The sequence below is a fragment of the Serinus canaria genome, chromosome Z (assembly GCF_022539315.1).
Source record: "Serinus canaria isolate serCan28SL12 chromosome Z, serCan2020, whole genome shotgun sequence".
Lineage (NCBI taxonomy): Eukaryota > Metazoa > Chordata > Aves > Passeriformes > Fringillidae > Serinus > Serinus canaria.
Window position 1 is genome coordinate 43,487,921 of NC_066343.1, and position 14,512 is coordinate 43,502,432.

The 14,512-nt window shown below is 34.9% G+C and overlaps 1 protein-coding gene across 1 annotated transcript in view; it reads right to left on the reverse strand.

Annotated features, from left to right (window-relative positions):
• Nucleotides 1-14,512, reverse strand: part of CNTLN (centlein) — a 181,750-nt gene that overhangs the window by 93,590 nt on the left and 73,648 nt on the right. Inside the window, 2 exon segments of the mRNA XM_050987362.1 lie at nt 3,843-3,903; nt 10,095-10,258. Of these exon segments, the coding sequence (XP_050843319.1) occupies nt 3,843-3,903; nt 10,095-10,258 (225 nt within the window).

Genomic DNA, 14,512 nt, shown 5'->3' on the forward strand with positions numbered 1-14,512 from the left:
TTTCTGGAAGTGACTTAGGAAACAAAACCAGAAGACTTAGGAACACAATCAAGTCCAAAGTGACTCTACCTCTAAATACTTTCCCTAAGTGGTGGTGGTAGGTTTTTTTTTCCTGAAACAACCTCTAAACCAAATACATTTTCTAATTTTGAATTGTTAAAAAAGTACTTCTGACTGGTTTTAAGTGACACATTAATACCACGATATTAAAAACAACCACATAAATAGCAATATAAATCTTAGACTAAGAACGTAGAGACAATTACCAAGCTTTGCAAGAGGAAATTGTCACAAGAATACAATTACAGATGTTGTGTTTTCAAAGAAGTTCATAAAACAACTGCTCTGAGATTGTTTGATATTGTTAGCAAAAACTGGTCAAGTCTGGCAGGGCACTAGAAAATAATGTCTTCAATATAAATCCTGAGAAGCTTATTAGTGTCAATATGTGAAATACCCTTTCAGAGATGCAACCAACTGTAGAATTTGGCCTTTCCTATTAATGAATCTGCATTTTTCATTATTGCTTACCTGTTCTATTATCCATTCTGTTACAGTTATTGCCTTCCCTTATCACTTGCTCTGCTCTTGAAGAAATAGAAATTAGACAATTAACTGCCCTAATCACTCTCTCTATTGAATTAAGCACTTCAGGACTTAAAATATTCACTGAAATTTCCATAATCTGTTAGATTAATCTCTGTCTGAATTATGTTATATTTCATAACTAAACTGTCTTGTACATAGTTTTGTATATATTCACGGACATGGGACCAAACAACCATCTCTCACAGTGCTGGATCTCCAGATTATTCTCCAGCTGTCCCCTGTCATCCATAGCACTTCCCATGCAATAATGAATAAGAGTAACACAAAGTTCAGTCTGCAGGAGGAAAAACTCCACTGTCTATACCTTTTTTAATTTTGGCAGGCTGCTCAGACAAGTCAAAAGATTCTAATCACTAATGTAAATTTTTATTGAAATTGACCTTCTATTACAGTAAAATGGAAATTTAAAAAACCTACACTGATTCAATTATTTGACTCTGTGTAGGCTTTCAAGAACTGAGGCCCCTAACAGTTACAAAAATACTTTTTTACACAAACAGTTATGTGGATAAGATGCAATATTCATCTATTTTCAGCATCTGAACACTATACATGGAATAGGACTACATATGAAATAAAGAGGTAAATGTGAGTGTGGTCTTGCTCACACAAACAAGTATTAAGGTGGCCGTAAAGACTGGTGTGCATATTCTAGTTTTATTTATCTCCAAAAATTTTAGAACGCAAAAAGGATGAGAAAACTCAAAGGGAAGAGCTCCTCTTGGTTTTGAGACCTTTCCAGTTGAAGTCAGGATTATCTCCTCTAGGCTACACCAGCGATCACAGCTTTAGAAGCAATACAGGAGAAAATCAACGTATTCTTAGTTTGTATCAAATACTTACTTCCCAACAACTAAACTCTTACCCACTTCTTAAAGACCCACAGTAGATTTGAAGTACTTATGCTTTGGACCCATCTAAGTAGCAGTCTTATTTATTTTGACGTTCTCTTCCATAATCAAGGGTGCAATTGGGCATGCTCTGTTACTTTTTAGAATCCCAGAAACAAAGCCAATTCTGTGCAAAAACTCTGAATCTAAATGATCACCCCATTTATACTAGCAAGACAGATCCTAAGAGCCAACTGTTCTTGTTGAGAAATGAGTCAGCTGAGAGAATGGAAGAAACCTGTGAACAGAACCTTGACCTTTTCTGATCCTTTGCAATACTGACTGAGGCATTCCTGAAAACCCAAAAATAAAGCTATTCTTTTTTTTTTTTTTATTGTTACCAATTTTTCAAAAGTGCTAATGTATAAAGTCGCCATTTCATGTTCCAGACATGAATCACAAGTGTGTGTATTGACAGAGCAACCACTTCTCTGAGCAAGAAAATTTCAAGTAATCAAATAGACAACACTTTGTTTGAAGAGGCAATAATGCAAGGACCAGTTTTGAAAATGTGGGTCAAATCCATTTTTCATTGCTAGAAACAATGCCTAAGAGAAGGCTAGCATTAAGAAATCACAGAATAGCAACAGAAATGTTCTGACATTAACTTTATGACAGCTTAGTTTACTGTCATTCTGGCAGTAGCCTCATTGAAATATTAATGTAGTGCCACAACAGTGTTTATTATGATGACCTGGGCCTCTACAGCTTCTTTTTAACCCAATAAAGCATTCTGTAAAAGAAGCCAAATAGATTTTCAAGAGAAAATGCAAAAGTTAATGTGTTCACTTTCAAGGGGAGATTTAGCCCTTAAAGACAACATGGATGTCTGTGATAGAGATCCCAGACCTGTAACATCATAAAGCTGCACAGATTTTTAAATTATACTTTAAATAGAAGATAAGTAAAGACAGTGAATGGTACAAATGATTATATGAGGTTATGCACAGACAGTTGTTTCTCTTCTGCATCTGCTATCCTTCACCCCTCTTTCCAGAAGAAACGTGTAGCTCTCTATCATTTAAGGCAATAGCCATAAACACTGAAGTGTGTTTTGTTTCCAAGAGCAGAACAGCTGCAGCCTACAGCTCCAGAATAATCTGTACCATCAAAGTCAGGCAGGCCAACTTAGATTAATAAACAGGAAGCTTCCCAAAGGCCAATTCTCAGGTTTAGCTGGTGGGATATACCTTAGAATTCTCAACAGAGATAAAAACCAAAAAATTAATTTTCTGTCTCCCAGGAACAAGACAACCTGGAAGACTGAATTTGAAGTCTAAATAACCTCTCCTGTTCATATACTCTACATGTATTAAGACAATGCTTTACATTCTCCCAAGTATACAGATGGATGAACTGTGACATTTTGCTGAAATATACTTCCCCCTTACAGTTTTTCTAAAATTAACTTATCACTATACTTGGTAGAGCTTCCAAATTTTTTCACTTACATAACTTACATAACTTTTATTATAGGATGTTGAATACAACCAATTTAGGCTACATATACTTGAAAATATCTTTCAAATTCCATAACTGAACAACGATAAGCAACACAAAAAAGAGAAGAAGGTGAGGGATGAAAGGCAGGAGAGGAAAGAAGAGGATGAATTTTATGTGTTTCAGAAAACATGACTCAGGGTTTACATTTTCCATTCAGAGGTGTAATTTAAACCAATAGTTTGTTCAAAAGTTACTCTATCTCTGTAGCAAAATACCAAACCAACAAAAACACAGTTACAAAAATCTGTGAAACTGGGACAAAATGAGCAATTGTAAAACAAGTTCAATTAAGATTTTCTATGAAGAGGTGGAGCGAGGGGGATTGTTATTGTTTTTTTGAACAGTATTTTTTAGACCAGCAACTAAGTGACCCACAACTCATACAATTTCCAGGCATCTTTTTTAAGTTACTGACTTCATCATTTTTAAGTGTGGCTTTATTGTATAGAAAAGTCTTTGTCATTTCAATGCTTCTACTTTCTGATTTACTTCATATGAACACATCAATTTCTCAGAGTATATACTTAAACACAAACTTTGAAAATGTATGTGTAATTGATGACAGCTCAATTAAGCTTCCACAGGACTACAAGATTACTCATGCTGTAAAGGAAAAAGGTAAACTAATGGAGAGTGATCTCTGATCTGAAGAGACTTGCAGTCCATAAAAGTATGTGTATTTTTAATTTTTAAAATGCCTGTTTGTTTTGGTATATCTTTTTCTATCCAAGCTTACAGCTAGCAGGCTTTTAATTTATTTTTATTTAATGTTCACCTTTAGCTGCAGTGTCTTCTCTAAGTTTTCAATCTTCCTTTCAGCTATTTTAAGCTTCTTTAGTTCCTCTGACTCTCTAAAAGAGCTCTTTGGGGACAGAGACCTTGAACGTTTCACAGGTGGTTCCTGGAGAATAAAACAAGGACATGGTTGAACTAGTTGGAACACCGGATTATGAAAGACATGCAGAATTAAAGAAGAAGTAATTTTGAATACTAATAATGAATTATAAAAAAAAAAAATCTGCATGGAATACCAGAGAAATAACAAGCAGAATTACCACAGCGCTACCACTAAAGGTTTCTCTGTGACTCGTTAATGAGAATATTCATTTACATTTACATTGTTTCTTTCAGAATAATGATGTCCCATTAGGGAAGACTAAAGGGTTATAGACTCAGAAATGCAAGAAACCTCATTACAAAGGAGGGGATAGAGGCTGGTCTAATTGCTCTATAAGGGTCCAAGGTTACACTTGATAGGACAACCAGAAACAAGAGGGAAAGGATTTTTTTCCCTTTGAAATAGTTTAACACACTGTGAAGTTGAAGGAACAATATGCTTGAGGAATATAAATACAACAGACAGTAGATCTTATACCATAATGACCATATGGTCATTAACTATAATGTGACTAACCAGAGACAAGAATATGTGTTTATATTATGTACAGCTTCATACAGCAATCTGGAGAAAGAGTATGTGAAAGTAACACTTAAACTGGGCAGCTTTCTTGTTCACTCTATGTCATATGTCCTTATGGCAGAGAAAGAAAGGCCTCATAAAATTAGACTTTCAGATTTTTAGAATAACTTTGGTTAAGAACAGTGAAATACCAACACACATTTAATGCCAACTAGGAAAAATACTGTTGTGGCAACACACAAAGTCAAACAGAAACTTATAAGTTGTGATTATTCTTGTCACATTATGCCATTTCTCTGGGAAAACAATAAAAGAAATTAGGGATAAATTCTGCTTCAATACTGTAGACATCAATATATTCACTAGTCCATTAAATTAATTTAATCTTGAAGAGTATCTTAATTAGCAATTGACATTTTTTTCTTTGACCACTACCTTCCAGCACAAAATATTTATAACACATCATACACCACATTTTCATGTTAAATAGTATGGGTTTCCAAAAAGAAGAAAAAAAATCTATCACAAAATATCAGAGAACAGAAGGATCTCATATTTATATTTATATTTATATTATATTTATATTTATATTTATATTTATATTTATATTTATATTTGTATTTATATTTACATTTACATTTATATTTATATTTATTTATTTATGAATATAAATATTTCCAATGTGGTTTTGTCATTTGATTGCAGGATCCCTTTGCTTATGACACACACCTGAAACAGACATAGGAAAGTCTAACAAACAACCAAGCAAAATTTTTTTAGAGAAAGTGTTACACCCTCACAAAAAAACCCCAACCAAAACCAGAACCAATCCAAACAAAACAAAAAACCCAACAATCTAAAACCAAAATACATAACAACCCCAAACCCAAAACAACCCTAAACCAAAAAAAAAAACAAGAATAAACCAAACCAAACCCCAACACCTGCCCGCTCACCTGCACCCTGCCCCCCCAACCCCCCTTGCCAAAAAAAAAAAAGCCAAACCACAACTAATGTCTGGAAAGGATTTTAGTACATTTGAAAACCAAATACTAAAAAATATAATCATCTTCAAAGTCCCAGATTTTGTAAATAAAATTAATTGCTTTAAAAAAAAAAAAGGAACCAAAACCCAACCCTCCTATCTTCTACATTCCTTAATCATTATATACAGTCATATTAAATATATATCTGTACTATGCATTATTCTTCAGTAATTGTTTTCTAGGTACACCTGGAATATACACAGTTTCTCTGAAATCACAAATAGAAGGTCAAAGCACTATGCTTGCTGCCAAAGTGAAGGACAACAAAGGATCAACCAGCACCAGACTCTTAAGAATTAATAGGTAGAGAAAACCTGAGAAGGAACAGAGAAAAGAGAAAAAAAATACAGAAAAAGATAAAATTCACTGTCTTGCTAGTCTAGTCACAGCTGAACAGATACAATGAGTACATAAGAATTTTTTATACATACGTATACGTATAGATAGATATATATATCATATACACATACAGAGTTTATATGTAGCTACCTGGGAATGTGCTAGAGCCAAGGTATGTGAAAAAATGAGAAAACTTTTAACTGTTTATGGATACGGAAATGATTCCCTGTGACAATGAATGGGATTGGTGATATGTATTAAGAACATTCTATTACTTTCACGTTTTTAGTGATCAGACTAAAGGTCTGTGGAGAAAGGGCACTGGATCTGGGCTTTACAGTTGCACCTAGGTAGCTTGAACTCAGTCTTTGCTAAGGAGGTAAAGAGTTCCATCAAGACAAAGAAGACTGTGTAGTAATTGGATTGCCTGGGGCTGCTGCAAAATTCAGTTTGAAAGATGGCATCTGTAAAAATCTTCTCACAATTGTAAACTTTACTGCTCTTGCTGCCATCAAATATAAATAATAAATTTTTAATTCAGTCCTCAAATTCTACAGAAAAATTTTTACGTATCTCTATTAAATATATACAGAAATGTATATTATGTTTCAAAATGTAATGTTTCAAAAATTTTCTACATGTTTAGGAGTGAAAAACCCTTCCAATTTTATCAGTGAAGACTGTTAATCTAAGTCAGGAAAGGAATCCAGATCAGAATATTTTTCATTGAATGTTCCTTAAACATTTTTCCTAAAGACTAAACCAAATAGCAGAAAACCAGAAATAAGCAGTTTCTAATATATAATAGATATGAAATTTTGTGACAGAAGATTTAGCATAAAGAAATAGCAGGTAACTGGATGGGGCACACATTAACTGATAATGGAGGCACACAAGTATAAAAAGAAAATATGCCTATTTCTAGACAACCTTCTATTACCTGTCTGCACAATGAAAGAGACCATGGGACAAAACTGCGAATAGCCACGTTCTTGAATTCAACAGGTTTTGTGTTGAATAAAGTGCCAAAATAAAGCAAATAAAACAAACAAACAAGGAAAACCCCAAAACAAGAAACCAAAAAAAAAAAAAAAAAAAAAAGGAAAAAAAAACCCCCCAACAACAAAAAACCCCAAAACAGAAACCAAAGTTTGAGGAAGTCAGAACTCCTCCTGAAATGTCTTAGGAGCACTTTTTCTGTACAGGCTTGATATCAATGACTCTGAGGACAGTGAGCAGAAATCCTAATGTTTTAATCAACTGAAGAAACAGAAACATTGTTGAGGCTGAATCCAGGACAGATAGAGGTGGGGCTTTTTAGAAAGAAAAATGGTAAATTCTTGATTCACTATCTCTCAACAGGAACTTTACTAGCACTGCAAGTTAGCACATGTCTTTCAGTATCTTGAACTACAGATCTAGGAGAATGATGTAAAATGTACATGAATAAAAGGCAATTCTAACTCCCATGCACCATACCACGGGAAAGCTTAGCTACAAGAAAACCACAAAACCCTATTGAATTAGCCAGCAGACATATGAATGTCAGTTTAATCAGCTAACAGAAATCATATATTGCTCACGAAGTTTTAACTCCAAGAAGAGCTCTAGGGTTGTCAAGCCACTGACTCCTAAAATCTACATACATAACAGCTCTCAGCTACACCACTTTTCACACAGACAGGACTATGATTTTTATAACTGACTCTAAATACACACTTAACAATATCATGAAGCAGGACATCACAACCACATTTAATAAAGCTTTTAAACATATCTTAAAGAATAAGTTGTTTCTATTACTCAGCACAACTGTAGGCAAGAGATGTGGATTTCTGCAATTAACACAAGGCTATATACATATCTATGCTGTTGCATATATAACCCAGCTGGAAGCATGCAGTCATGCGGCCATACATGTCAATTTACTGCAGTAGTGCCAAGTTTCTGTTTGTACCAGGCTCTTCTTTTCAACACCTTTCCAACTATTCCTTCTTTCAAAGCCTTTGAAACCTTTTTAGAGCAGTAAGTCATCAAAGCAGTGTCATTCTGATCAGAAGTGATTCCATGCTTATTGGTCTTTGTATCCTGGAAATGTATATAAGGGGGAATGAAGGGCAGCACAATAGTGTTTGTAAAGTCAGAAGGATCATCTTTTTTAAACGAACATTGAATATCCCACATACTCTTCCTGTGAAATCATGCACTAATGCCTTCTGACAGTAATGATTTTGTCATAAAAGGCTGAAAACAGGAGAATGAGAAGATACGGAAAGGAAAAAGGGTAAAGTACTAGCACAGTAATAATACCTTCTCCATTTTAGAAAATCCAGAGTATTTCCACAATTTCACTTACTGTGTTGCCTTACATACAAAGGAGCTCGTCAACTGAGTTCCCAAAAGTTTTAATAGAGACTTGTGTGCTCTTGTGAAGAAGCGGACATATCAAACAGCCTTGACTATTGAAAGAGCATGACTCAGACCTACAAATCAAAACAGGAAGAAATTTTCTACAATAGGCTTTAAAACTTGTATTTAGTTTTAATCAAGGCAGTGTAATTGCTTTATTTTGACACAGTGCATGACAAACACAGTGGTCTCATTTACTTTCCCCTGAGGAAACAGAAAAAGACATTGTGGGGGGCTAACCTTGGCAAAGGGTCAAACACCCACTCAACTGCTCCTCCAGTTTCCTTCCCCACTAGGACAGGAGAAAACAGGATGATAAAGCTGGTGGATTTACCACTCAGCATCATCGGCTGACTCAACTTGAAGAAAATTGATTTAAGTTATTGCCACTTGGAATATATTTAGGTTGTAAGAAAAAAAGAAAAAAAAAATTAATTAACACAGTCTTCCCCTACACAAAAGAAGCTCCCAGCTTCCCAGGCATAACTTCATTCCATCACTCCTGACTCTTTTACCACCTGCTGAGCGATTCAGGCAGAAGGTTTACAATCAATGCTTAACAGCTCCCATTGGGCCATTTCTTCCTTCTCATACTTTTCTCCTGCTCCTGCACAGGGCCTCTTCACAGGCTGGAGTCCTTCAGGATAAACTTATCCCAGAGTGAGTCTTCCATGGACCATAGTTCATGTAAGAGGGGAATCTGCTCCAGCATCTACTCCCCTCCCCAAGCTGTGGCTTCCATGAGCAAATATCCACTTGCTCTGGGCTCCTCCACAAGCTATATTATTGACATCTGCTCCACAGTGATCGTCTCCCTGGGCTGCAGAGAAATACCTGTTTCCAGCATATGAAGTTAATCCTTCTTCTCCTCCTTTCTGACCTCCACATTTGTCAGTCTGTTTCTTACCTTCTGTTCTTTAGTCTATACTGCCTGTGTAGCGTTTTGTTTTTTCTTAAGCACATTTTCACAGAAATGCCCACTACATGCTCCTGAAGAAATGTTCTAAAGTGTGTCTTTTCCCAAAACTAACATACAGTACAGATCCTTAAGAAAGAGCAAGCTATACATTTTTTAAAGAAATTATGATGAGATACTATATGCGGATAAACTAAAAGATTTCAGAGGAAGTGGACATGATGGTCCACTAGTGCATTATTTACACCATTCAGAATCACATTCACCTTTGCAACCTTGTTAACAGTATCCCATACTCTATACAATCACAATAAAAAATAGATGAGGGAGTCTGAACACAGTGAAAAGCATAATGATTTCAGCTAATTTAATAGATCCATTTAAATAATGGAATTATTTACAGATGTCACTCGTTTACTATAGCTCATCGGTGTTGTTATTTAATGCCTAAATCAAACAGTGAGACTCCACAAAATTTGGCACCATACAAAGCTGAAAGCATAAACTTCAAAGGACATTGTTGTCATTCTTCCTAGGGAAAAATACTATATTCCACTCTAAAAGTCAAGAATTTGGGGAAAAAATATTTTTCATTTAAAAATTCATAATAATAAGCATTTATATTTCTCCCACTTTCCTTAAAGTGAAAGATGGTCATTCTATAAACACCACAAAATATCTGATAAATATTCATTTTAGCAAACCTACAAAGAATTTATCCTGCAAATAGTTCATTTAATTAAGAATCCCTTATTCAGTATTTAATAAGGTAAAACCTTCTACTCCCAACAGCTATTTTAACAAGTCTTTGGCAGATAACACAGGAACTATTCAAACAAGCTTCCAGAATTATAAGCAGCGTCAACAGATATTAAAATTATTATCTGGGCCCTTGAGCAAAAACGTTTGGCTTCACCAGCCTGACTTCCACACAAATACACCAGATAATAAAACTACCCTACCTCGTGCTTTCTTCCAGTCCTTATATTGTTGCTTTCCAGAGTATCTGCAGTGTACAAATTATGCTCTGCTAGGTTAAGATCCACTTCCTTCATTTTTTTCTGTAAAAGCTCCATTTCAGATTCTTGTTTTGTAATATAATCCTCTAGCTCACTTAAAGAAATACCTAGAAAATGACAGTAGAGGTATACTACATTGTGAACAAAAAATCAGATGGATAACACACCATTTACTTAAAACTGCTTAGAGAAACTCATTAACAGTATTACAGAAACATGTAAAAGCTGCAAATAATTCTGCTCTCTTAAATTACTCACAAATCCAAAATCAAAACCAGATCTCAAAATATTAAGGGAACATTTTTAGACCACCACCCTATTTTCGAAATCTAAATTTATGTTCTTAACAATGGCTGCTTTATACAGACATTTCTTCTGCAGTAACTTATTCTACTTATTAGATGGTAGTTTGTATGTCATATGCTATTAAATTTCTTGACAAAGTATTGCTCCTTCTAGACTTTTCTGGTGAAACTTCAAGCTGTAAGTATCACTGGACTAACAAAAAAGCCTTAACTGCATATTCTGGAACTAAAGATATTGTTAGTTAAGAATTTCCTCAGAAAAGTACTTTTTTTACTGTAAATCTAATACTTGTAGCCGCAGACAGCACAAGCGTTGTGGTCAAACTGAAAACTTAAAGAGAAAAACAGATTCTAGCTCACAGTGTTGCTCAAGGATGGTACTTTATTTTGTTAAACCATTGAATTCCAGGACCCTTCCTAGCTATCAATCCATTGTGCAGCAATTCCTTGGCACAATACAAGGCTGCCGCACAGTGATCAACTTACCTAGCTACCAAACCTTTTCAGAGAGGACACATTTCAGTCGTAGCAGCTCCTGTAAGTTATATCCCCAATATTCAGTAGCAGACTCATGTATGCATGACCTAGACTGGTCAAGTTAGTATGGCCTGATGACTGACCCCTGGTCAGTTGAGTTTTCATTACCAGGTGTGATTACATCCTGCTCTGTAACAAACACTGGGCAAAATGTTCTTTCTTAGTGTAAGTGGCAGCAATATGCCTGTTGAGTCACCTTATGGCAATCACAAAGTGAAATGCTTTAGCTCAAACCCTCTCCTCAGTGCCACAAGGCTGGGGACAGATATGCATCTTCTAACAGCTGTGCCTGGGAAAGATGATATAATTCCCACATGGTCAATGCATCCATGTAGCTGGAGTCTGGCACCTCAGTGCCACTGCTGGAGAAGGAATGACGTAAACAGCCTCCCCAGTTGATTGCATAACTAAAAGCGGTGGGTAGTTTAAAAGTCAATGGAAGTGGCTTGAGCTGACCTTGGACTGCAATGATGAGAGAAAACTCATTTAACTCTATTGCCAGTGGCGTTCTGAAAGCAATGATGAGCAGCTGGCAAACAGTAAAGTCTTCAATCAACAAACTTGATCCAGAAGACATGTTCTTAAGACTAGCCAGAAGTTTTATTTTATCCCTTATTAAAAAGATCCTGACAACATCACTTTCTTGTAACTGCCCATATTCTTAAGACAAATACTCATTTCAATAGAGAAGATAAAATTTGGTACAATTATCACATGGCAGTGCAATCTCAAATACTAGTATTCCCCACATAAAAAGTCAGGCATACTGATAAAAATTACAAAAAGCAGTGTAAAAAAAGGGTTAAGTAAATAAATCTCCAAATTCATGCCAATCAAGAAGTTAAGTGGTCCAAAGTTGATTAAAATCAATCAAGCATACACCTTAGTAAGCTTAGTATTTGTCATAAACAGACAAACGGGCATAGTCATTTTATTTATGTAGAATATGCTTTTCATAAAGCCTAAGATAAACTCATTATTTCAACAAATAAATTACAAATTAAAGACATTGAGTACTTTTTTTAGAAAAACCTCAAATCCTCTCACAGTAAGTATAAGAAATTTGTGAGACAATAAAAGTTGCCTGTGCTTTTGCTGACTGTTCCTTAAATATATTCTGTTCTTCATTTTGCATAGTTTAGGCTATATGTAGTTGCAAACAAATGTCATTACCACCTATGATCAGTAAAATGCCTGTTTATAACCATTAGCTCATGAACACATAGGGGAAAAAAAAAGGAAAACATAAAAATGAGAAGTAGACAAGCCACACAATCAAGAGAATGCTTTAAACAAAACTGGACTTCATATTTGCTTGAACAAAACCTGAGCACTATATAAAAATGAAAAAAAATCCAGCAAAACCAAGAAGACAGAAATAGTGTCAATATATAGGGGAAATATCTAAGTAGTTGTACTCAGGTTCTGGAATTTATTTTATTACTTGAATTTTAATCTTTCTTTTTACAAAAGAGGAATACACCTACCAACCTGACACACACTTACTGATTTCTCAGCTGCCTGTAAAAAAAGAGCTCCATATGAAACACAAGCTTTAGACCTATATTAGTAACTCAGAAAAGAGTCAACAACCTCAAACTGTTACAATTTAAATTCACATTCCTGTTACTTTAAAAAGTCTACACCTGTTAAGTGCTCATAGAATTATTTAACTTTAGAAGGACCTTTAATATCCTCTAGTCCAACTTCTGCTGCTGACTTATAAGCTGTAAGAATTACAGAAATTTCAGTAATTATTAACTTCCTATTGAATCACTGCTTTTTATTTTCTTGTTTAAAAAAATGGAATACTGAGTACTTTAAAACATAACTCCATTTAAGTTGACTCCATTAGTCACAGACTACATCAAAACCTGCTCCTCTATGGCATGCAGGTCTTGCTATTGACTTTAGTAGGACCAATATATGAACAGTATTATACTTCATTTGCTTTGAGGTTATTTTCCCACTCTTTTCTTCTTCCAAAAGAGAGATCTAGAAATTGCCATGTTGTGATACTTATTTTAAATAAAATACCATGAAGTCTTTTTGTGGTAAATTTATGGTTAAATTATTTTATTTTCTAATAAAACCCTTGAAGTCTCTGTCCACATGGCTATACAGACATATTTCTTGGAAAACTAAATCAAACAAATCAAGTCTTAGATCTTAACGAACACCTCCAAAATGCCTATACTTTTACCTTAAAATATTCAGTAGATTGCTGTTACCAAAACATACTTGAGGGTCTACGATATCCTCATAACCTGCTCATTTTTTTAAGTATACTTGTGAAATTTTTTCAGCTTCAGAAAGCCTAAGAATCCAGATGTAAGTAATGAAATAAATTATAAACAAAAGTTTTGCTTATCAGCGGACTCCAACTCAAAAGGAGTTGGGTACCATTTTCTGTTAAACTTAACCTATCCTTGAATAATTGAGAAATATTCTTTTAATTTAAATAGCCTAAAGACTTTGTTTATTCAAATATAAGAGAATGTTGAACATTATTTTTTAGAAGGGAAATAGACCTTCCCAAGACAGAAAGATGGGTGAAATTTCTCTTGCTGATGTTTTGTTTTGGACTAATGTCAATTTAATTTAGTAATTCCAGACTTCTGTGGCCCAAGTATCTTTGGATAAGAGCAAAAAAAAATTATTAAAAATTATTAAACCCAAATTATTTAGTGAAAAGGTTTGGTTACTATAAAAACAACCAACTTCTTCTGTATAAACACATGACACTATCAGCAAATTAGAATTTGAAGATCAACACATGAAGAAAGAGTATTTACAAAGGTATGTAGTGACACAACAAGGGACAATGACTTCAAACTGAAAGAGGGGAGATTTGAATCAGATATTATGATGAAATTCTTTATTGTGAGGGTGATGAGGCACTGGAACAGGCTGTCCAGAGAACCTGTGGATGCCCCACCCCCTGCAGTGTTCAAGGCCAGGATGAATGGGGCTTTTCACAACCTGCTCTAGTGGGAGGTGTCCCTGCCCATGGTCACAGTGGGGTGAAACTAGATGATCTTTAGGTTCCTTCCAAGACAGGCCATTCTATGATTCTATGATTCTAGTCCATCAGATCCTCAAAGAGAGATGTGACCTCTTCCTGGCTTTTCACTTTCTACATCTAAACTCTAATTTGTAATCTAAGAACTAAGGGAAGTATTACAAATACTAAAGCCAGAAAGGCAAATAATATGGGCTGTAATGGAACAAAAACTTTAAAATCCTAACACTATCAGGAAAAAAGAGCAGAAGCGTGAGTTTCAAGACTAATAAATCAGTCAAAGTCCAAGCTCTGTATGAAGGATGGAGTCCAGTTTCAGAGTAAAGATCAGAAATCTGCAATCCAGAAAATGCAGTCTGAGAGGCAGCACTAGGTTCTTCAAAAGCTTCTACCTTATAATTATCATTTTTCATATTATGAACTGAAATAGTAACTCACAGAGTAACTCAACAGAGAAGTCCATGAAGTTCACTTCCTAAAGTCTATTCTGAATCCTA